Source organism: Phlebotomus papatasi, chromosome 1 (assembly GCF_024763615.1).
Source record: "Phlebotomus papatasi isolate M1 chromosome 1, Ppap_2.1, whole genome shotgun sequence".
NCBI lineage: Eukaryota > Metazoa > Arthropoda > Insecta > Diptera > Psychodidae > Phlebotomus > Phlebotomus papatasi.
In genome coordinates this window covers 11,192,035-11,215,711 of record NC_077222.1, presented here as the reverse complement: position 1 = coordinate 11,215,711, position 23,677 = coordinate 11,192,035, and the positions used below count along the sequence as shown (strand labels likewise).

Sequence of the window (23,677 nt, the reverse complement as noted above, 5' to 3'; positions counted from 1 at the left end):
TCGGCCTGGCTAATCTCTAAAACGTATCCAAAAATTAAAAAAAATCGCACGAAGCATTTATGAGCAATCCCAAAAAACATGGGTTTCGAAGGAAAGGAAGCACTGGAGAGAAAATGAGGGATATGTTAACGATCTTTGGGTCAACTTATAAGGGGTTCCCCAAAGGTCCTAAGTCGCTATCTCAAACTGTTTCATCTCTAGAGCTAGCGAGAGCCGGACGGACAATCTGACAAACAGCGTGACGTTGAAAAAAACACAAATCTTCAGGTTTCCACAATTTTAAAAATCGTCCAGGTAAAAAACTCTTGCAAATTAGTAAACAAAAAAACAGCAATGTAACTTTTTAATATCAGAATTTTTTTCTAGAGTCACTGACCGAGTTGCATCGTTAAATTTATCAAATCCTGATTCACCAAATATTAGAAAAAAATCAAGTTATTTTTAGTGTCCAATATTACCCTCAGTGTCCAAAATTAAAAGCTGTCCCAAATTATGAGCACTTACCCTGCTGCTCTCCCTGTGGAGTTCTAGCTGTAAATTGAATAGAAAATACTTTCTCAAAAACCTTACTTTTCTTCAGTTTCACTTAAAAATTTGCCAAAAATTCAATGCTAAACCAATTTTGATTATTTCCCTAAAACAGAGGCGTGCAAGAACCGTTGAAACCGAATTAACGTCAAATGAAACATGTACAGTGCCCGCTTCCTAATCCGGATCGGCGTAATCCGGACGAGTTCTCGACGTTTACATTTAAACTAATTTTGAGGTTATGTATGCATGTGTGTTCAACAATGAAAATGAATTATCTTGTGATGTTTTTGTTTAATAAATGAAGTATAATAGCATAGAATTCTCTAATTATGTCTTTTTAATCTTCTTTAAAAGTTTTATTCTAATTCTACAAAAAAATCTTGTATTTTATTTTCGAAACGTTGAACAAATTCAAAAAACCCATCCGGATTACAAAGCGGACATCTGTCATATTGTCTCCCAATCATCCGGATTACAAAGCGGGCACTGTACGTCAATTGTCAAAACGCTACTACAACAAACTTATTTTTAGCGATAATTCGGTTTCGACGGTTCTTGCACACCTCTGCCCTAAAATCTCTTTTAAGACGATATTATAGCTTTCTTTGAAAAGAAGTTGATCAAAAGCTTCCGTAGTCCTTCCAAAATCCAGTTTCCGCTGCGCTTTTGCTTGCAACATTTTCAAAATAAAAAAAAAAGCATCAATAATATTTATATCCTTTATTCAGCTATTTAGATATCTCACTTATCCTTCGGTAAGTTGTTTGTTTTTCGAACACGGAGAAAGGCTTTCTTGCATTTCCTTCAAAGAATACCCGTCTCTAAACATTTCCAAAAGAGTTTTCTAGAAGCATCTTTTTTTGTTTTTGGTGAAGTGTGAAAGATTTCCTTGCAAATGCTTTAAGTATCAATGCGAAAAAAAATCTACTTTGTGATTTTTTTTTCAAGAAAACTCAGAGAAGAATTTTCTTTGAGAAAATTCAACAATTATTCATTAATTTTTTAATTAAATCTAAAGAGTGATTTTTTTCTCAAAAATTTTCTAAGTGAATCTCGAATTTTTTTTGGGGCTAAAATGTGTCTTGACTTGACAATATCGTCTCGGAGGAATCGTCTCTTCCCTTCAATTTTTCTCTCTCTTTCTTTCTTTTTTTTTTAATAAAACTTCCTAGAATGCCAATCCAGCATCTCTGTAGGTGGTAAATATCTTCTCAATGGAGTTAACATAGGCAGCAGTTCTCAGATCCAATCCCAAATTGAATCTCATGGCTGTCTTCATGATAGCCCTGGCGGATCGTTCCATGGTGTAGTCAAGGCCAGAGTGCACAATATCCTTCTCAGATGCACCAGAAATGCGCTTCTGGAAAGCCTCAGACGCCGTCACGGGAATTCGTCCACCGACACGTCCAAAGCGACGTTCCAGAGACTCCTGGACGGATTCTGCAAATGGACAAGTCCCCGGAGATTAAAATTGGAGCTGAAAGGGAAGGCAGGAGCAAGGGAAGAGAGAAAGAAACTCACCCAGCAAATGGTAGTTTGATTCACGCTCGTACTTGAAAGTGAGACGTCCGTAGGAGACATGATTGAGATTTTTCAACCATTCGAAGAAGGACACAGTCACACCACCAGCATTGATGTACAGATCAGGGATTACGAGGATATTCCTGTCAATGAGGATTTTGTCAGCAGCTGGAGTTGTTGGTCCGTTGGCAGCTTCAGCAATGATCTGAAAAGCGTCATTCAGAAAAAAAATCAGCTACAACCGAATTAAAGAGAAATTCAACGGGGAATGTTCGGATTTATGGTGTTATACTAACACTGAGAAAAAAAACGGGGGTGCGATTAACTTTTTTCCTCATAACTTTAACACTTTTTAGGTGTAAAAACATATCAACATTTTTTAATGTTAATTTTAGACCTTTCTAAGTGTAAAATTAACATGAAAAGGGGTAACTTTAACCCCTAATACACCTAAAAGGGGTAATATTTACACCGATTTCGGATCAATAATGCAGGATAAAATTAACATTTCCGGAAAGTTATTTTAACATTTTCGGATTTCTCTCGGTGAATGATAATCTTATTCTGAATAGAATAAAGAATATAAATATTTGTATCAACAAAGAAAAAAAATAATTTGATAAATCATTAGGCTGTTTGAAATTTGAAAGTACTAAAAAGTGTCCTGGAATACCACACGTTACCCTAGCTAAAAAATCAAGCTTAAAATAGAGACTCTAAAAAACTCACTAGCCAATACGGGATTCCGCCGGGGTCTCGATATCCGGGGATTTCAACCCTTTTTAGGATTGGGATTAACCCCAATAATACCATTGATACCATTGATAAAACGGAATTTCGGGATCCTGAAATTCCTAAATATTGAGATCCCAGGATACCGCCTGGGATTTTCGGGGTCCCGGATTTACAGGATCCCGGGATTTACCTAGTCCAGAGATTTTCGAGATTCCAGAATTCCGAAATTCGGAGTGAGTGAAATATTTCAAACCCGGGATCTGCAATTTTGAAAAATTCTGAGATTTCGGAAACCCTTGCTACCAGGATACAGAATTGGAGTAATTCTGCATCTAAACTAAATGGGAATTTTTCGCAAAACCAAATGGGAACAAAGAATTTCTTAATAAAAAGAGATGACAATGACAAAGCATCTCAAAAGTATAGAAATGTAGACACAAATGTCCTCTACAATTATGTTGAAGTAATCATCAAAATCGATTCAGAGACAGTCGAGATAATTGAGGTTATGTGATATTCAAATTGGTTTTTCGACTGTGGCGCCCCTGGTGTTGGTCCTATGAAGTTCAAATGTTCTAGAAAGTTGTAGAATTTTGTGAGATCTTTCGTTTGAGCCCTCACTCATCAAAATCGGTTAAATAGAACCGGAGAAATGATTTTTTTGAATTTCGTGAACTTTGACCCCTCATATCTCCGGTTCTATTATAATCACAGCGCACCTACGCCCCATTTTTGGAAACGTCCTGGACTGGAATATAACACTCTAAAATTTGATTAACTTGCACAATGCCGTTTTTGAGAAAAATGAGTTAGAATTTTGATGAATTTTTACGCTATCGCAGCGCCTCATTTGGTGACTTTTTGAACTTCCATCTGAAAGTGCTCATCGAGATGAAACCAAAAACCCAAAATTTAGCTCAAAATGTTAGTTAGAACCGGATATAGTGGCCGGTCAATATTCGAACTTTGACCCCTTATAGCTCGGGTCAGGGGTTATGGATCGACTTAAGTATTTTTTTTGTTTGATAAGTATAATCTGCGGCTACAACATACTAAAATGTCAGTCCGATGCACAATGGAATTTTTGATTTATTTAACTTAGAAAATTGAAAAATTTTCTTTTTAATAATAGCGCCCCTAGCGATGGTTTTATGAACTTACGATGTTAGAAGGGGAAGTAGCATTTCACGAGAGGATCCAAAATGTAATCATTTTTAAAATTTTGACAATTAGAACCATTAGAACGTTTGGGCCGATCGAGGAACATGAAATTTTGTGATGATTAAGATCGAACTCAGACAAAAATTACGTGCTGTAGATTTCCCGCCAATTAGGAAGTGCTGCGACGAGGTGCTTTATTCCGCCAATTTGTAATATTTTTTTTAGAAAAAATTTAAGTTAAGCACTTGAAATATGTATAAACATATGCTGAACATTTCATGAAGCTTGGTCTTTTCTTTAATTTTTGTCCTTCTAATTCAGGCTTCAACCTTATTCCTTTAAGGACGAATGGGTCAAAAATTGAGGGTCCGAAAAAATTACTTTTTCTGACTTCTTAGAGCAAAACTTAATCTTAGAAAGCCGTAGGATTTTTTTTGGGACATTGGTGTTCTAATCGTCCTTAATGGGTTAACTTTTTCCGGACCGCAACATATGCTGCAAGCCAATTTCACAATTTTTTAATCAAAAATATCTAAGCTCAGGAATTAATTGAGGTCTTACAAAAAATATCTTACATTTGGACATCCTTATAGTTTGTAATCATCCACAAGAATAGGATTTTTATCAGTTCTGAATAATTAAAAAACATTATTTTTCACAGAACATTCATATGCTGCTTTGGGTACTCAGAGTCCCAAAAGAGACGAAAGAGTTAAAGGGTTAACTCTTTCCGGACCGCAGCATATGCTGCAAGCCAATTTCACCATTTTTTAATCAAAAATATCTAAACTCAGGAATTAATTGAGGTTCTACAAAAAAATATCTTACATTTGGACATCCTTATAGAATCATCCGCAAGAATTGGATTTTTATAAATTCTGAATAATTAAAAAAACATTGTTTTTCATAGAATATTCATATGCTTCTTTGGGTACTCAGAGTCCCAAAAGAGACGAAAGAGTTAAGAACTTGCTTTTAAGTGTCCTGAATGACAGACACTTCTGTGCAGCTGCTTTTGGGATTTTTGTTTTTGAAAACGAAGTCTGAGAAGCTTAGGGTTATAATTGAGGAGCTCAGAGCAAAAAACGCTACTTTAATAGGGAAATGCATACGACTTAGAGTTTTTTGCTCTGAGCGCCTCAATTATTTCTTCTTTTTAGTTACTTTATTATTGTTTTTGTTTCTTCTTTTCCGAATTGCAAAATGGATAATTATATTTTTGGAAATAAATATATTTTTATTATTATTGTCATTATTATTCATCTCTCTGGAATTTACAACTGAGACGAATCTTGGTTTTTCCTTTCCCAAACAACAACACATTTTGCTCGTGTTTATTATATTTCACTGAATTCTTCTTTGCGATAAATACTGCCACTATTTATTTTTCAGTGGAATTTCAGGAAAAATTGTCCAGCTTAAAAGTTCATATTTGAGACGCTCAGAGCAGAAGTGGTCTCCTTTATATGCATTTCCCTATTCAAACAGTCCACTTCTGCTCTGAGCGTCTCATTTCTGAAGTATCATCCTTTCCAAAAGTAGCGCAAAATTTGTATTAGGATCGCCAAAATTACGCATTCAGTTTACATTGATTCTGTTTATAAATTTTCTACATTACTAACAAATCTATCAAATTAGCAGATTCTTGATTAGCATTGTAAACAAATGCCCAAATAAATTATATTATGTACAGCCCCATAATGTATTATTAGTATACAGGGACATGAATTAAATAAATAAATAAATACTAAAATTGAATGCAATGTATGTAAGAAATTTGGACATGCGCAAGTTGAATGTAGAAACCAGATGCAGTTGCATCAAATGCGCCAGTCGTCACTTAACGAAGAATTGCTCATTGTATTGCATTTTCTGCAGTAACTGCCCGAAAGAAAAGTGTCGCAATGTGTATCAATTTCTCATTGGGGCACTGTACTAATCGGTTCTATTTATTTTCCTCGCGTTACATAATTTTTACTCGAGCTGTTATCCATCATGACCACATGATCTCATAACTTTTGCGGAAAATGTCTGAATCGAAAATCTCTCTCTCTTTCTCTATCTATCTATCTTCTAACTAAATCCAGAACGTGTGCAAAATTTTGATGCAATTCAGCAAAAATCAACGAGAAGTTGTAGAGTGTAATGAGAGTATAAAATTTTGCAGGAGAGGAAAACATTAACTATTCGACAAAAATAAGACAACATACAATTCTGTGATTATAAAAATGGTTGATGCTGGGCTATAAATATCTCTTTGGGGGAAATGATCATGATTTTTTTTCTCTTGGTTCTTGTGTCAAATTCTTTAGTTCAGAGATGGATTTTAGAGATGATTTTAGGGGGATGTTGTTTCAGGAGGAACTTACCTTTGCTTGAATCAGATGAGCATTGTCACTGGTAATGACTTTTTCCACGGCAGCTGGAATGAAGATGTCACAGGGTTCATACATCAGATTCTCTCCTTTGTATGCTTCAGCTCCGGGGAAGCCATTAATCGTGCCATTCTCATTTCTGTAGTCTTCCAATTCTTTGGGATCAATACCATTGGGATTCATGATGGAGCCATCGTGTTCAATGACTCCAACACATGTGGCTCCAGCACGAACGAGGTACCTGCATGTGTGCAGACCTACATTACCAAAGCCCTGGACAATGAAAGTCTTACCACCCCAACCGGGCGTTGTGCCAATCATACTCATGTAATTGGCTTCATTGATGAAATTCTCAAGACCGTGGAAGACACCACGTCCAGTGGCTGAGACACGCCCATGAATACCACCCTGATTGATTGGTTTTCCCGTGACACAGGCATGAGCATTGATATCTTGATGGCCAATTGTCTTGGCATACGTGTCAGCAATCCAACTCATCTCACGCTCTCCCGTACCCATGTCCGGAGCCGGAACATCAACACCCGGCCCAATGAAGCCCTTCTTGGCCAATTCCAGGGCAAAACGCCGTGTGATCTTCTCCAATTCATGCTCAGAGTATTCCTTTGGATTGATCTTAATGCCGGCCTTTGCGCCACCAAATGGCACATCGACACAGGCACACTTGAACGTCATGAGTGCCGATAAGGCCTTCACTTCGTCACGCGACACATCCATTGAGAAACGAATACCTGGAAGGTGTGAGCGAGTCACACAAATAGCACGCAAATAGTTAGCAAGACATCAGATGATTTAGCTTAAAAGGTGTGTTTGTTTTTTTCTCAATTACAAGACAAACGCGATACCCGTAAATTGTCTTTGTACATTTTCTTTTTTTTTTTGAATATGTAACGGAAAATTATTTGACAGCTGTCATCAAACTGTCAATTTAAACTTAGGAAGTACATTGCATTTTTGACAATGTTTTTCGATACATTTTCTTTTTAAATATTTGAAACGCTTCAAAAATAAAGGCTTTAGAAATAAAATATAATTTAATTTATAAAAATTATAAAGAATCTTATTTTAAAGTTCAAATTTGAGTACTGCTACTGCTCAGTGTTAAGAAAAAACGGGGAATTAGAAGGGCATCTAAACCAAAAACTCAATGAAACTCTTGAAAGATTTATGAGGTTTTTTAAACGTGCGATGTACCTAACAAATGAAACAGAATTATTTGACAGCTGTCAATAAGCTGTCATTTTAGCCATAAAAGTGAATGTAATTTTGACATTTTCTAACCTTTGAAATATATTCAAAGTAAAGCTGAAAATGTATTGCAAAATTGACTTTTATTAAAATAGAGAATTTTTTGACAGCTGTCATCAAACTGTCAATTTAAACTTAGGAAGTGAATTGCATTTTTGATAATTTTTCCGATACACTTTCTCAAGATTTGATTCTTTTTAAATGTTTTAAAGATTCTAAAAATAAAGGTTTCAGGAATAAAATTTAATTTAATTTATAAAAATTAGAGTTCAATATTGAGCACTGTTCATTGTTAAGGAAAAATGGGAAATTAGATCAGAAAGATTTCAAATTTTTCAAATACTCTGCTCCATTACTTGTAAATAATCTCTTGCGCATGATTTACCCTCTAAGTAGAGCTGCACTGGAAGAGTGGCTTTTCATGTCGGACTCGGAAGCTGTTAAGAACGTCATTGGGTCACTGTACACTCGATCGTGACAGGCTGCGCACGCGTAGTATTTATTTCTTTTATAGGTGCCAAACAGCTTAAGCTAGGTATCCTTAATCCTTAATGACATATAATATTTTATATTTCTGCTCATTAAGTTGTAAATAAACATACATACATACATACATTTTTTCTCTTGGGTGTGCTTCAAATTTGTAACGGAAAATTATTTGACAACTGTCATCAAGCTGTCAGTTTCTGTCAATCAGAAAACTATATTATTACATAGAATGTTCGAAAGATTTAAAATAATTTCTTTTCAGCGATTTAAAATTGTTTTATCAAATATTTGTTGCAAGGAAATCCTTAGAAAACATAAAGATTTTTAAGAAAAATTAGAGAAGAGGTCAGAAATAAGAAATACAGCAATTTTGAAAAATTCGTCTTATTTAAACTGGTTCTTTAGAGACTTTTGTACAAACTAAAATAATTCTAAGATACTCAGAATGTTCTAAACTGCCTGAAAACCCATTGCGTTTCTTACGACTATAAAAATCTTTGTAAAATTAATTAAAAGTAATAATAGATTGTTTTTTATTGTTTTTTTTTTTTTTTAATTTGTGATTACTTATTAAAAAAATGAGATTTTTAAAGAAAATCAAGTTTTTTGCAATTCAAAATTTAAAATCTAAATTATTTTTTAGGTTAAGTCAAAATCACAATGCTAGAAAAATAGGTTAGAAATTTACTGACAGCTATTGTCAAATCTTGTGACGTTTAAAAAAATATCACAGGAATGTCACATCACAATAGAAATAAATGTGATTACTAAAGAAATATATAAATTTGAAATTGTAACAAATATTTGAATTGAAAATCTTACTTTTAGCTATAAAATCAAAAATATTGATATTACTCTTAAAGGGGGTTAATAATGTTAAGACGGCAATGGACGTATCTTTTTCAAGGTGAATAATAAATTACAAATGCGAGAAAACAGATAATAAATATCAAATAAAAATTTAGTAGCATCCCTTATCAAGATCTGACATTGGATTTTTTGGGCGATTCCAAAACTATTTATTTGGAAGAATAACTATTTCAGAATAATTGACAGCTGTCACTTTAAAATGTCATCTAGCTGTCACATGAGCTATCAATGTTATCCAATCAAAAATCCAGGATAATTTTGACTCTCGAATTCAATCTTGATAATTCGAATTTATAAAAGCAGATTTCTCCTGCAACTTCTCAATAATACCAAGCAAATATTTGTCTCAGAATTCTGAATGCGTGTGGAAAATTTGTTATTTGTTTTTGTTCACCTCAATTTCCAAAGCTATTTTTCTCGTGCATGTTGATTCATCTTGAATCACGATAATTGCTTCAACAAATGCTACAAATGATTGAAAAACACACCAGTTATCAAGTGACAATAATTGACAAATAATTCCATTAACACTGAACAGAGACTCCTTAGTTACAGAGAGATATCTCACGAGAAAATCACAATTTATTGTTTCTCATCATTTTGCTCATTTTTTTTCTCTTCATCTCTTGGAAGTGTGCTGACTACCAAAAAAAATACTTCAACGAATTATAACCAGATTATTTGCTCAGATTAACCAAAAAACGTTCTTCCATCTTTTTTTTCTTCTTTGTAAATTGATAATCTCTATGGGGTCAATTAAATGATTTGATGCTTTTTTGTCGTGCTCCCTGAACATCAAGTGCGATAGCCTCTAATTGAGACACATTTTCCTGAACTTGTGCAGTAGCAAATTGGCATTGGAAATAGAGTCAGAAACCATGTGAAACCTTATGAAATCCACACCTCGCTTGGATCATCAAAATCCCTCTTGAATTGCTGCCTTTATCGCGCAGTCGGAAACTCCGTCATTTGGGGAGGAAGAACAAACTTATGTAAGTGCTACAATAAAAATTTTTAGTCTCAACAAGGCACAAATTTATGATTGTTTTCCAGCACTTTTCTACGCGCAAAACGATAAGCACAAAATAGAGGAATATTTTTTCAAGGGGCTTATTTCTCATTTCAAAATCAATTTGTCTCACTATCCGCTTCCATCTGGACCAAACAGGAAAAATTATTCAATTCATTCTCTCTCCTAAACTATTCATTATTCATCAAATTATTTAATATCTCAGTTGCTATCTTGGTTCAATTTGTTTAACGGAAGAATTTGAATAAGAAAATGTACTTTAGCGCCACTTACGGTGATTGTATGAATTTGTAATATTCTATAAAGTTATAATAAATATAGAAAAGTAAGTTTTACCGTCAATTAGGTAGATTTATTCCCTCGAAATATTAGATGAGATCATATATTCTGTCAGTAGAAGAGGTAAAAAGTTTGGAGTGGTATATCTCAGCTCCTGATGAACATAATTGGATGAGTGAACTATTGTTGGAAAGCTTGGTTCATTAGCTTTCAGAATCTGGTATATGTAATTGGCTATGGGTAAATCATGGTCATCCAGAACCATTTATGTCGAAGAAGACACTTTTTGCAGCGTCATTTTTGACCATCTACTGCTGGGACCAGGAGTGACCCACAATTCTCGCACATGGACTGTTTGTTGGAGGAACTCAAAAGGTATAATTTGTGGAAGAAACTTTTTTTTTGGACGTCTTACTTTTTTTTATTCATCGACTTTTGCAAGAATTTTAACATTTTATACGCATAGAAAAAAATGACAGAAATCCTTTTATCTCATTTTCTGGACAAACTAATGAAGATATCGACTTGGAATGTTCTAAGTACTCCCCCATTAGTTGATCCAAGGAATCCAAATATCATATCAATTTCATCCCCACGTCTATCCTTCCCCTCCAGAAACCACTCTTTTAGGATTTTTGTAATTTTTTCCTTGCGTGTAAAATGTTAAAATTCTTGCAAAAGTCGATGAATAAAAAAAAGTAAGATGTCCAAAAAAAAGTTTCTTCTACAAATTATACCCTTTGAGTTCCTCTAACGAACAGTCCAAGTGCGAGAATTGTGGGTCACTCCTGGTCCCAGCAGGAGATGGTCAAAAATGACGCTGCAAAAAGTGTCTTCTTCGACATAAATGGTTCTGATGACCATGATTTACCCATAGCCAATTACATATACCAGATTCTGAAAGCTAATGAACCAAGCTTTCCAACAATAGTTCACTCATCCAATTATGTTCATCAGGAGCTGAGATATACCACTCCAAACTTTTTACCTCTTCTACTGACAGAATATATGATCTCATCTAATATTTAAACCAAATCGCTTAATGTGTACTGAAAATTTTTGACAGCTGCTGTCATCAACTGTCAGTATCAGTCAATCAGGAAGCTGAATTTTTGACAGCTCAAAACTAGCAAATTTCGTTTCTAGAATGTTCAAGAGGGCTATTAATTTAAATTTGATGTGCTATTCGCTACAAGATGATTTTTCGCTTTAAGGCTATAATTCTTGTGAGCAAAGTATATGCATTTAAGTGAAATATTTTATTTGCGAGATTGACGCAGAGCTCAGAGTTTCACTTCAAAACAGAGAATTTATGGGATTTTAGAAAATCGTCTCTGTCTGTCCAAAATTGATGAAATGGATGAAACCTTCCTTCACTGACCTTAAAAGCAGAGCATCTGGCCTTTATGCCGAAAATAGACACAGGCTGATCCTGGAGAATACTCAGCTCGAAAAATTTGGCAGTAAAGGATCAGCCCAAACTATCATAGACTGAGGATTTAGGATCAAGGGAGTAAAGGAAAAGGGTAAATATTACCCTTTTTAGGTGTATTGGGGCTTAAAGTTAACCTTTTTCATGTTAATTAAAAAATAAAAGGTTAATTAATAAATAAAATGTTAATAAAAGGTAAATGGAACTCTATTTGCACACAAAGTCGTTGATGTTCGAAGAATTCAAATTTAATTTCAAATTTTTATATTAATTTTCGAACAAGATGGGGAAAATTTATGAAATATTGCACTAAAAAGCTCGCGAAAGAGTTACTTAGTGATTATAGAGTAATTAAATAATGGGGCAAAAAGAATAAACGTCGTTGCTTTGTGTTTTACCTCACAACAATGTGAAGACCAATACATTTTGACACTTGAGCACTTCGAAATTCGAATTGCTCAAGATGTAAATGTCTCTTTTTTAGCTTTTCAAATAGATTTTCGAATTTTTCAATAGCTACTTGTTACTCCTGAATGTAGGGGTCAGCAAGAATCGTTTGAAACTGAATAGACGTCAAAATAAGTTTGTCCAGTAGCGGAATTCTGTAATTTTCGTGACATTGTCACGCGTGAGTTCGAAACCTGACAATGCCAATCGAGCTTTTTTGTCATATCATATGAGTTCGAAAAGGCAATTCATTGATTTTTTAATGAAATCCCTTTACTTGATTTTATTAAAATACAGTACGTCATGGTTGATTTGTTTAACAAAATTCATTGTCATTTAAATTGCCAGAAGTCTCAAATATGTGACTTCTGACAATGTCACGTGAACTGAAATGACAATGTCACGGCTACCAAAATCGCATTTTCGAAAAAGCTCTCCTAAGATTCGAACCAGTTAGCGTTTTGACATTTGACGTACAATTTTAATTTGACGTTTGTTTGGTTTCAAACGTTTCTTGCACACCTTTGCCTGAATGTAAAGTCTTGCACTTTGTGGTTTTTTTTTCTTTTTCTCTTTGACCATCTGAAACAGTGAGAAAATCTCAAAGTTCCAAATTAGACATGATTCCAAATTACCCCATCTTACCCTACACTGAGAGAAATCCGAAAAAGTTAAAATAACATTCCGGAAATGTTAATTTTACCCTGCATTATTGATCCAAAAACGGTGTAAATATTATGCTTTTTAGGTGTATTAGGGGTTAAAGTTACCCTTTTTCATGTTAATTTTACCCTTAAAAAGGTGTAAAATTAACATTAAAAACTGTTGATATATTTTTACATCTAAAAAGTATTAAAGTCATGAGGAAAAAAGGTTAATCGCACCCTCTTTTTTTTCTCAGTGTAGCTTGCCTTTCCATTGGACACTTTTCAAGTACCATCTGACCAGAGCTCTTCACCCCTTGGGATTTTCCAATATCGCGTAGTATTTGTGATAAAGTTAAACTTGAACAATTAGTGTGAGATCACGGACAAATGATAAGATTCTTATGTGAAATGTGACAAAAAGTCACACGCTTTTCAGAAATGCAGCACTGAAAAGCCCCAAAGGTGACTTAAAAAGTTCTTTATCAAGGTTTTCTCCCTCTCTCGCTGTCCAAAAAAAATCTAATAAAAAATACGCCCACAAAAGAAAAGATCATATCGAATGCAATCAGGCGAAAGTGATAAAGATTCACCAATGTATTTGTTTTTTTTTTCTAAAAATACATCAATCAGGGGAATGTTGCCCTCATTTCACTTTCACATGTAGAATGTGTGAAGCCACTTGTAATTAATTAGGGAGACCTATTACATAAAAAGTTGATACAGTTTTTGTTGTTTTGCGCTCTTGATGGCCGTGGAGGAGGAAGTTGGAGTGGAGGGAAACCAGGTAAGACACATGGCAACCGCGAAGACGATTCCCTCGCGATAGACGACAGAAAAATTGTGTGTTTTTTGCTGTGAAACCTGTTACGCCAGCCCCAAAATGTTCGATGACCAATCTTTTTAGAATGGACCTGACGCGCCTGACACGATGTGAGAGAAGTTTTAGAGAGAAGAGACCTTGGAAATGTTTTCGCGCGACTTTTCTCAGACGAAAATCCCATACATTCTCGTATAGGCACAAGAAAATGAAGAGTAATTCTCTCTGTGACATCTCTGTGGTGATATAGAAATAGAGAAGGTGCACTGTGAAGATTGAAGAAAATTTCGCACTCACAGTGATTTGATGAGAATCCCAATTGATATCACGAGACTTGACCCACATTTACTTGGCTTTTTCTTAATGAACTTATTCTCCGAGAAAGTTCCCCCCATCAAGAAGGCACATTTCATGGTCATGGATTTCATTTGAACAATAAATATTTCCAAATGACTTAGAATCATGTGGAATTAATTATAGGTCAGGCCCGGGCATTTGGAATACAGAGACACAGTGAATTTTTCCGTTTGTGACGACAGAGCTAAAACAGAGCTTTTCTAGTCCAAAGAGGAAGCCTCCGAGATAATTTTATATGGCTTTTGAATTGTAATTGATCATGAATTTTAATCATGTAAATTGTTTATCAAAACTAGAATTTATTAATGCAAAAATTCTCGTTATGCATGAAGCAGATATTGGGCTTAAGTTTAATTCGTTCAATTCTGTTACCGCATTGAGAAATCCGAAAAAGTTAAAATAATATTCTGGAAATGTTTATTTTACCCTGCAATAGTGATCCGAAATCGGTGTAAATATTACCCTTTTTAGGTGTATTAGGGGTTAAAGTTACCTTTTTTCATGTTAATTTTACCCTTAAAAAGGTGTAAAATTAACATTAAAAAATGTTGATATATTTTTACACCTATAAATTGTTAATATTATTAAATTAGTTTGTGAATAAAAAGTACTTTCAGTGCATTTTAAAGCATTTAGTGTAAAATGGGGTAATTTGTAACAATGTCTAATTCGGAACTTTGAAGTTTCCTATCAGTTTTAGATGACAAAAGGAAGAAAAAAACGACGAAGAAGTACTCTCGAATGTAAAGTCTTGTACTTCTTCGTGGTTTTCTTTTTCTCTTTGACCATCTGAAACAGTGAGAAAATCTCAAAAATCCAAAATGAACATGATTCCGAATTACCCATCTTACCCTAGGCCCCATTTAAACGGATATTTAAAAAGAAATTCTACTATGTGAGTCTTGGATAAACTGCCCTAGTGGTTTGTTTCTGAGATAACATGGCAAGTGTGTCTTAGGTTAGAAAGAAATTATAGGGGATCCTCCGAAAGAAAGATTGTGAAACAAAGTGAAACGTTTCAATTTCGTTTCGTAATTCTATGTCCGTCTTTCGAAATAAAAGAGACACACTTGGGGGATTATAACAGTCGTTTAGAAATTTTATTTCAGGAATGAGCCGCTAGATGAATATTTTTCTGGTGCTTTTCAAAGAATCACTATTATATGAACCCTCAATGCCATTGCACATTTTTTAGATTGTTTTTAAACGAGGGTATTTTAAAAATACATTCTACTGTGCTATGCACCAGTGGGTTTTGGAAAATCTCCGATTGTAGATTGTGTCTGAATAAAATGTCTCAGTTAGCTGTTATAACACTTTCAATTGTGTCTCGACTAAAATAGAAAGTCTGCAAGACATTATATTTTATTTCGAATCGTTACAAATTTGTTGTTTGTTACGAATTTTAGTTCAGTATTTTTGAGTATCGTTAAGATTCATATTGAAATTGTGCATAATCACATCGATCATATTCCATATTAGCAGAATTTCCAATCTTGAGAAATTGGCATTGGAGAAAACCTTGATAGCATTTGATATTCGTCATAAAAACAGCTGATTGTTTGAAAGCTTAGATCTTAGATATTCGAAATATTCGAATAGTGCTGATTGAGCTTTCGAAGAGTTATTTTTGTGCACCAGTAGGTCAGAAATAGACACTGTGAGAGAAAGTATTACCATCCACAAGTAGATCTTGAAAAATTCGAAAATCTATCTGAAGATCCAAAAAAGAGACTTTCTGTTCGAATTTCGAAGTGCTCACAAGTGTCAAAATGTCGGTCTTCATATTTTTGTGAGGAAAAAAAAAAACAGAACAGCGATGCTTACTGTTCTTGTCTCATTATTTAATCACTCCATAATCACTGAGTAACTCTTTTGCCAGCTTTTTAGTGTGATATTTGATAAATTTTCCCCATCTTGTTCGAAATTTTAATATAAAAATTCGAAATTGAATTTGAATTCTTCGAACATCAACGACTTTTTGTGCAAAGAGACTTCCATTTACCTTTTATCCAAGACACTATTGGAGAATCAAAATCTACTTGTATTTGGGCTCTGTTCAGTGAGATATTTTTATTTCGAAAGGTATTTTTCGAATGATAAGTGCCGAATGGTTCGTTTCTATGATAAAATCTTTCCATATTCTGTTATAACAATCCCAAATGTGTCTTGGCTAAAATAAAAAACTTTTCAAACTTTCTATATAATTTCGAAATATTTCGAAGAATATATTTAACAATAATGGGACAGGAAATCAAAGGGATTAATAATTATGGTGACGATGACGTAAAAAAGAAAGACCCTGTATAAAATTTTTCAACCACTTTTTTTTCTTTGAAAGATTGAGCACTGCTTGAGCAGATTGAGTCTGCTCAATGAGCAGACTCATTTTGCAATTTGATTACGTAATGTGAAAGATTCAGCCAGGGGCATGACATTTCACTGAGAAAAAAAGAGGGTGCGATTAACATTTTTTTCTCAGAACTTTAACGCTTTTTAGGTGTAAAAATATATCAACATTTTTTATTGTTAATTTTACACCTTTTTAAGGGTAAAATTAACATGAAGAAGGGTAACTTTAACCCCCAATACATCTAAAAAGGGTAATATTTACACCGATTTTGGATCAATACTGCAGGGTAAAATTAACATTTCCGAAATGTTATTTTAATTTATTCGGATTTCTCTCAGTGTTCCTATGTTTCCCATATGTTTTTAGCGTGCCGAAAAAACTTTTGGGTTTATTAGCTGTTTTCTGTCAGTGTAAAATGAATTAGCAAAAAATATAAATACAAAATAAAAGCTAACTTAATATTGAACGCGCAACCGAAAACTACAAATTGGTAACCTACGTAGTTTTGGATATATCTTGTGAAATGTGTACGAAAACAGGGAAAAATTTACACTAAAATCGGTCACATTTTTTCAGAGCTAATGTCAATCCTTTGGATTCAGCGATATATTCGAAAGGGTGATTTCTATGGAGAATATTGCTCACTAAGCTTTCGAAAAGGGATATTTTGTGCCCCAGAAAGTAGGCAAATCTCATCAGGATATTTTTTATTTCAAAAGAATAATTTCGAATTTATATATTCAAGTTTGAATCCTGCCTTAAAGAAGAAACTTTCGCAAAGAAACGTGATTTAGAAACTGAATATTTAACCCAGTTCCTAAATGTTTCTCTCGTTTTGTTAACAAAAAGCAAGTAAAATAAAGTATAAATTTAGAAAAGTTACGATCTGTGGCTAAATTAAGCAAGCCTTGAGGATTTCTACACATTGAAAGCAATTTTCGTTCATTAGAAATTTTATTTCTGACAGAATTTTGACGTTTCTCCGGATATCAGTGCAGACGACTTCATTCAAAAAATCAATTATTGACGAAAATTGCTCTCAATGCGTAGAGGCCTTGAAGGAATTTAAATCTTGTGGATTTCAAATTTTCAAAATATTTCTTTTTAATATTTTATGTTTAGTTTCAAATTAGAGATAGTTTTTATTCTTAATTTTTCTATCCCAAAAGCTAGTTTTCTCTTCAAAAAAATACATCATGCTAAGATTTTTTTTACATAACTGAGACTCTCACTAAAACCGGTAGCTGTCTGTGCTAACGCAAATGTTCGCTTTTCCAAGAAGATCAAAATTGCTTTGCAATATTTTTTTTTGGTTCGGTAAGCAATAAATAATTTTCTTACAGCGGCGCTCTTGTGGTTATCGTTACTAAACATCTTGGACTATTTTAACCCTTTAACGACGAGACACTTTTTACGGACTGAAAATCAACAATAAAAATTAAACTGGGAAACATAATCAATGATAAGTCTAACATCTAACCTTGGAAAGTCCGACAGAGTCTCATTTGGTGTGTTTTGTGCTTATATGAACGATAGGAACAAAAATAGTCCAAAAATTTAAGTAATTTTTCTAACAATACCAATGAATAATATTTTTCGCTTTAATGAAAAATATTACGTATGAGTATTCTAGTTTTCATTGCCAAAAGGGTTTTGCTTAAAAAAAACTGAAAGTATAAAAAATAAATAAAATCATTTATGAATTTGAGAATTTAAAAAATCGCCATATTTGAGCTTAAATTTTTACTATACAGCAAATGGCTAGAGACTTGCAAAAAATATTCTAGATTCCTTCAACCTTCTACTTTACAATTATGTACAGACATAAGAAAAAAATAACTTTAGGTAGTCAGGAAAAATTATTTTCTTTATGGGACACCGGTGTTCCAATCGTCCTTAAAGGGTTAAGTGCTTGCCGGTGTGTGTCTCGGCTTAGTATTTTTTTCAAGTTTTGAACTTGATTTTTGAGAAAATATCAATATTATTCTGAAAAGAATTTATACGAACGAGGAATTCATCTGATTTTCAGATTATTGAATACCAATTTTTCTCTGATTCTTTGATTAAAAAAAATACTTTAAAAAGAAATAATAAAACCTAGGGTAAGTGTGCCAAATTTCGGTATAGTTGCATACGAGCGTCAAAGTCTAGAGTTTGAAATGTAATATTTTAAATTCAAATTGATTTTTTTTATTCTTTTTTCTTAAAGAATGTTGCTTGGAACCTTGTAAAGAGTTTACTGTCTTTATTTATTATAAAATCATTCTTAATACATTTTAAAATGAATAAAAATTTGGTGCCCTATTTCGGCCACCTTCATTCTCATAGTTCCTTGCACTTAAGGAATTCTTCCAATATTTTTTTCACGTCATCTCATTGTCGAATCTACATTTTTTTGTTATTCTTTTGCATTGCATAATCTCTAGAGTTTGCAAAAACTAAAAAATCATGGAAATTCGAGGAAAAAGGTGGCCGGAATTGCAAGCTGGCCGAAATTTGGCACACTTGCCCTATTTAAATCTGAGCAAATAAAAAAAAAATATTTCTAGGTTTGGAAACCTCCCAAAGCGTTCACAATTTTCGCGATTATTGCCCCTAAACTTCGCGATTCAATGATTCTTTTTTATCTCTCGAGAAATCGTGCTAGAATCCCATCAGCTAATTCCCCAACACTTTTAAAGCCGTTCACATCTTCCGAGAAGGCGAAGAAGAAGAATGAGCACAAGAGAGAAGGTGAGATAATCACTGACCCGCGATGAGAAAAAAAAATCACTTTCAGCTCGCAGCTGATGACGATGAGGGCCCTGAAAGAGAATTTTGCAAAGAATGAGACTTACCTCCTTTCGTGGGCGTTCGATGGGTACTGTGCTGGGCACGGTAGCCGAGGATCATCTCATAATCCCCAGAGTCACGTCTCAGCGGGAAGGAGATCTCGATGATGTGATCGCAGTTCTGCATGAGCATGAGAATACCCTTGACCTTCTTCTTTTTCTCCTCAACACTGATGCGTCCCTTCATGTCCTCCACCAGTTTGTCCTCGGCAATCTGACAGGCACGGTGGAAGAAGTACTCCACCATGTCGAAGAATTTGGGATTCTTGGCTGAGCCAACATCCTTGAGTCTCTCGGGGATCTGATGATCAGCATACCCACGAGATACCTGCCACGAGGCCACTGGGGCACACCTGGCAACAGCAGCCAATTCCTTCCGGACAGCCGTATGCCTCACAATACTCCTCAGGTGGTACATCTTCACAAATCTCCCGCGATTTTTCTTCTTCCAAGCAAACCCAACGACAGCGCGACCAACACTGAAATTCACGACAGCGCCGGACAAAATCGTCCGGACACGATTTTAGTGCCCATGTCGATGACGTCACGCCCCATCAGAATTTTTTTAGCACATTTTCTCCCCCCTTCCCGGCCACTCGCGTACGCACGTGTGTGCTGAATTGGTGGGCAGTGTGTGTGTCAGTTGGATACTCACCGAGATAGGAGCCCCTCGCAGCGCCGGAGACTTTCAATTTCACTCCACTGAACAAAAAAACGCCCCCCGCAATTTTCCGTCCCACAAAAGCACACTACCTGCACCAGCGCCTCTAGTGGATGTTTCAATTCGCGAATTTATGGCGCCATCCTTGGGGAAAAATTCAAATTTCCACAAGATTTAACGGACACCACCACGTGCTTTTCAAGAGTTCCAAGACTTTCAAGAGAGATCACTCGGGATTTGTGGGCGAAAGTTATAAATTTCTAGTAAATACTGAAGACTGTAGCCACAGAGATTCCAAAATGATTCAGACAATATCAAACAAAGACTTTACTCGTGAGATTTCAGACAAGTTTCAAGGGCAAATGTGACTTGGTTTGGGACGTTGAAATTGCGCAGTTTATGGAGGGAAATTGGAAGGATCAGGGAAATTCTCTAATCCCAATGAAACAAAAATCTTAAACTCTAGAAAATTTAGTAAATGCTAGCGAAAAAATCAATATTTTTACAAAAGGAATACGATTTATACAAATGGGTGGAATTGAGGGTCAGAATGTGAGAAAGTCTATAGGGGGAAGTGGGGCTATTTTGAACTGTGGGGCTAGATTGTGATAGAGGGAAGTGGGGCACCTTTGAAATTGGGATTTTTCTTCCAAGTTTAAGTTAAACTGAGCCATATCATAATGTAATTTAGCTTCTCAATCTGTTCAGGGCCGTAGCTAGAGTTGAATTTAAGGTAGGCTTTTGATTAGTCTATTTTGGTTAGTCAATTTCCGTCCACTTCATTTGAATGTGAGTGAATGAAGTAAAACAAAAAAAAAAATTATTCAAAGACAAATTTTAAAAAAAAATCTAATTCTTCGATACATATGGTTATGTGGGTCAAAATTGACAAAAAAAAAACAGCAGATTTTGTTCTAATTTCTTTTGAAAATAGTAAAAAATATAATTAATTCAAGCTCTTACGCATATAAAAGTACAACATTTAAACTGTTTCTTGAAATTTTCTTTTAAAAATTTATCCTTTGGGGCTTGAAAAAAACATACTTTTCGTTGGACAAGATTTCTCGGAATTAATTCATCTGGAAACCAAAAACCAAATATTTCCTGTTACCTGATGAGTTAAACTATAGTCTTTGAACGAAAAAAATTTCAAAAAATGAAATTTGAATTTTTAAGAAAATTTCATACACAAAAATACCAGTTTTGACGTGTTTTACTGTGTTTTCACACTTGTACATTAAAATTTTAATATGATTCACATTAATTGTCGGTGGTGAGAGTCCAAATGTATAATTTGTGTGTTTGAATCATTTTATATTCACAAAATTTGATCTATTTGTTGATAAAAAGGTAGACTTGGCCCGCAAAATTTGATATAAATTGATTTATAGCTTTAATGCGAAAAATTAATGCGATTTTCTCTTTAATTTTTTAATGTGAAAAATATTTATGTTTTAGGTAAATTTAAACTTATTTTTGCAGGCCAAGTCCACTTCTTTATCAATAAATAGAAAAACCAGAAATATTAAGTGACTGAAAGACACAAATAACATATTTGGACGCTCAAAAGCGACAATTAATGTGAATCACATTAAAATTTTAATATGTAAGTGTGATAACGCCGTTAAACTATGTTTTGTCTTTGTAGAATGTAGAATACGTTGTGATCAAGTGAACATAAAATCTTTCGTTTAAGGATTAGTTTAACTTATCAGCTAACTGGAAATAGGGGGAGGCTTTGAACTTTCGCATACAAAAATGATGTTCAAGTTCAGTGATTTTTTCTGACTACCATGCAAACTGTATGGATTCTCCAACTATGCCAAAAAAATGTCTTACTTATAAGGTTTATAATCCCACCAAACAAAATTCCAGGAAATCCTTAGATTTTCCTCCAGAGGAAAATGAAAATTTAATGGCGATTTATCCGATAGATGAATCAAGTTTCTATTATCGCACACGATTCACGCCATCATTGAACACCCCATTTTCACCGTAAATTTTGCACCGGACACTAAAAGTTGCACATCATTGTTTAAAGGGAACTCTAATCTACTTGATTAAACCATTTTTATATAGAATAAAACATTTTAATATCACTTTTTTGAAACTTTTCTGAGAGATGTTTTATTGACATTAAAAACCATTTTTTTGATTGGTTCTACGAGAATTTCACTCCGGAAACGGTTAAATCTGATGAATACTTTCTTAAAAAGTCCAAATATCACCAAATTTACACGAATCAATAAGTTTTTAAAGCTAAAAATTGACTAAAACTCTGCAAGCGAGAAGACCACACAAGATTCCACCATTCCTCCACGGAGCCGGATATGCACAAAAACGTTTGAATGCGCATCATTGAAGATTTCTCTGTTCCTGCAGCTGCAGGAATCGGGATTTAGCTCAGATATTGAGCTTCAGCAGGTGAACAAGCTAAAATTTTCACAAAACAGCTTCTCACGGACAATTTCTTTTCTTTGTCATGCAAAACAACACAATAGTGAGGTTATGTCAAAGATTGTCAAAAAACCAGTTGTAAACTGTATGAGCTTATTGCAGATGTGATTCTTTCATTGCACATTCAGTTTGTGCAAGCTTGAAAAATATTTTTATATCAAAGAAATGCAAAATTGCTTAATAATTACTCAACTGCAGCCTATTTGAGTCAAATTACTTCTTGTTTATCAACTTTACGATTTTTAAGTTTTCCTTTTTAGTGGTGGATCAAATCGGTAGATTACAATAGATGTGAATATGAGGGATCGTATCTAAAATGAAGTTTCCTGGAAAATATCTGAAAGAAGCAGTCTTCTATATGCGATCGATGAATCTGAGTCAAGTTTGTGAATTTTGTTCCACCCACAAAAAGTGCCTGTTCAGCCTAAAAGATTTTTACATAAATCTGATTCCTAATAACCCTTCTACCCTTTGTGATAGTAGTTTTTCAGAAAAGTGATATTAATTCTGCACAATCGTATGAAATATTGCACAGCAAAATTACAGTTTTGGACCTGTTTTTATTTTTTGTTTCCTGAAACTAGGAAAAAAGGATTAGACTCTCAATTTTTTCAGGAAAGATGGGATTTAAGGTTAGCTATTACAATATATAGCCATATGTGAGATTCATAAAGGAATATGGGAGAAATATGAAGTGTCTGAAGGTAGCGTATGTGCGAACGATCAAAGCCTCCCCCTATTTGATTTTTGGACTTTAAATGGACCAATTCCGAGAAAACTTCTTTACCGAAAAATTTCTTTTTTTTTAAAGTCTCCAAAAATAAGGTTTCAATGACTAAATTTTTAAAAATTTTAAATCAAGAATTTAGAAAATATAGGTTATGTTAATGTTGTACATTTATATGCCTGAGCTTAAATTAAATATTTTTTTAATATGCTGAAAAAAATTGAGAAATTATTATATTATTACAGAGAATGCGTAAATGAGAAAAGGAAATATATTGAGTTTATTGTGTAAGAAATGTAAGAACCTTTACGCTCGTTTTGCTCAGAACCATTGAAAAACATTATTTCATTTAATTAATCATCAAATAACTGCAATTTCAACTCATTAATAACAATGCCAAATAGATGGATAAATATTCTATTTTATTTTTAAAAGATGTTTGAGAAAATATTTAAATTTTTTTACAAAATTATCGTTTGACTTTCCATACGATTTTAACCGATTTCATTAAGCACTTCAATCGATAACTCTATTAGATTAGATGTATCAGGCCATTTAAGGATATTGATTTCTTCTCTACCTTATCATACTACGAACAGTTAGTTAGAACATTATCTTAGTTTTTGGTTTTTAAGGTAGAGCATCGGAAGTTTTAATGTAGGGTATTGCCCCTCAATGCCTCCTCACCCCA

General features: G+C 34.0%; 1 protein-coding gene across 1 annotated transcript; it reads right to left on the bottom strand.

Moving 5' to 3' along the window:
• Positions 1-1,236: 1,236 nt before the first annotated feature.
• On the bottom strand, positions 1,237-20,168 carry LOC129798479 (glutamate dehydrogenase, mitochondrial). Its single transcript, XM_055841635.1, has 5 exons — positions 19,797-20,168; positions 19,148-19,620; positions 6,318-7,072; positions 2,053-2,257; positions 1,237-1,971 (listed from the first exon to the last, which is right to left on the bottom strand). Exons 2-5 carry the CDS (start codon positions 19,557-19,559, stop codon positions 1,700-1,702), a joined length of 1,644 nt encoding a protein of 547 aa, XP_055697610.1. The 5' UTR covers positions 19,560-19,620; positions 19,797-20,168; the 3' UTR covers positions 1,237-1,699.
• Positions 20,169-23,677: the final 3,509 nt, after the last annotated feature.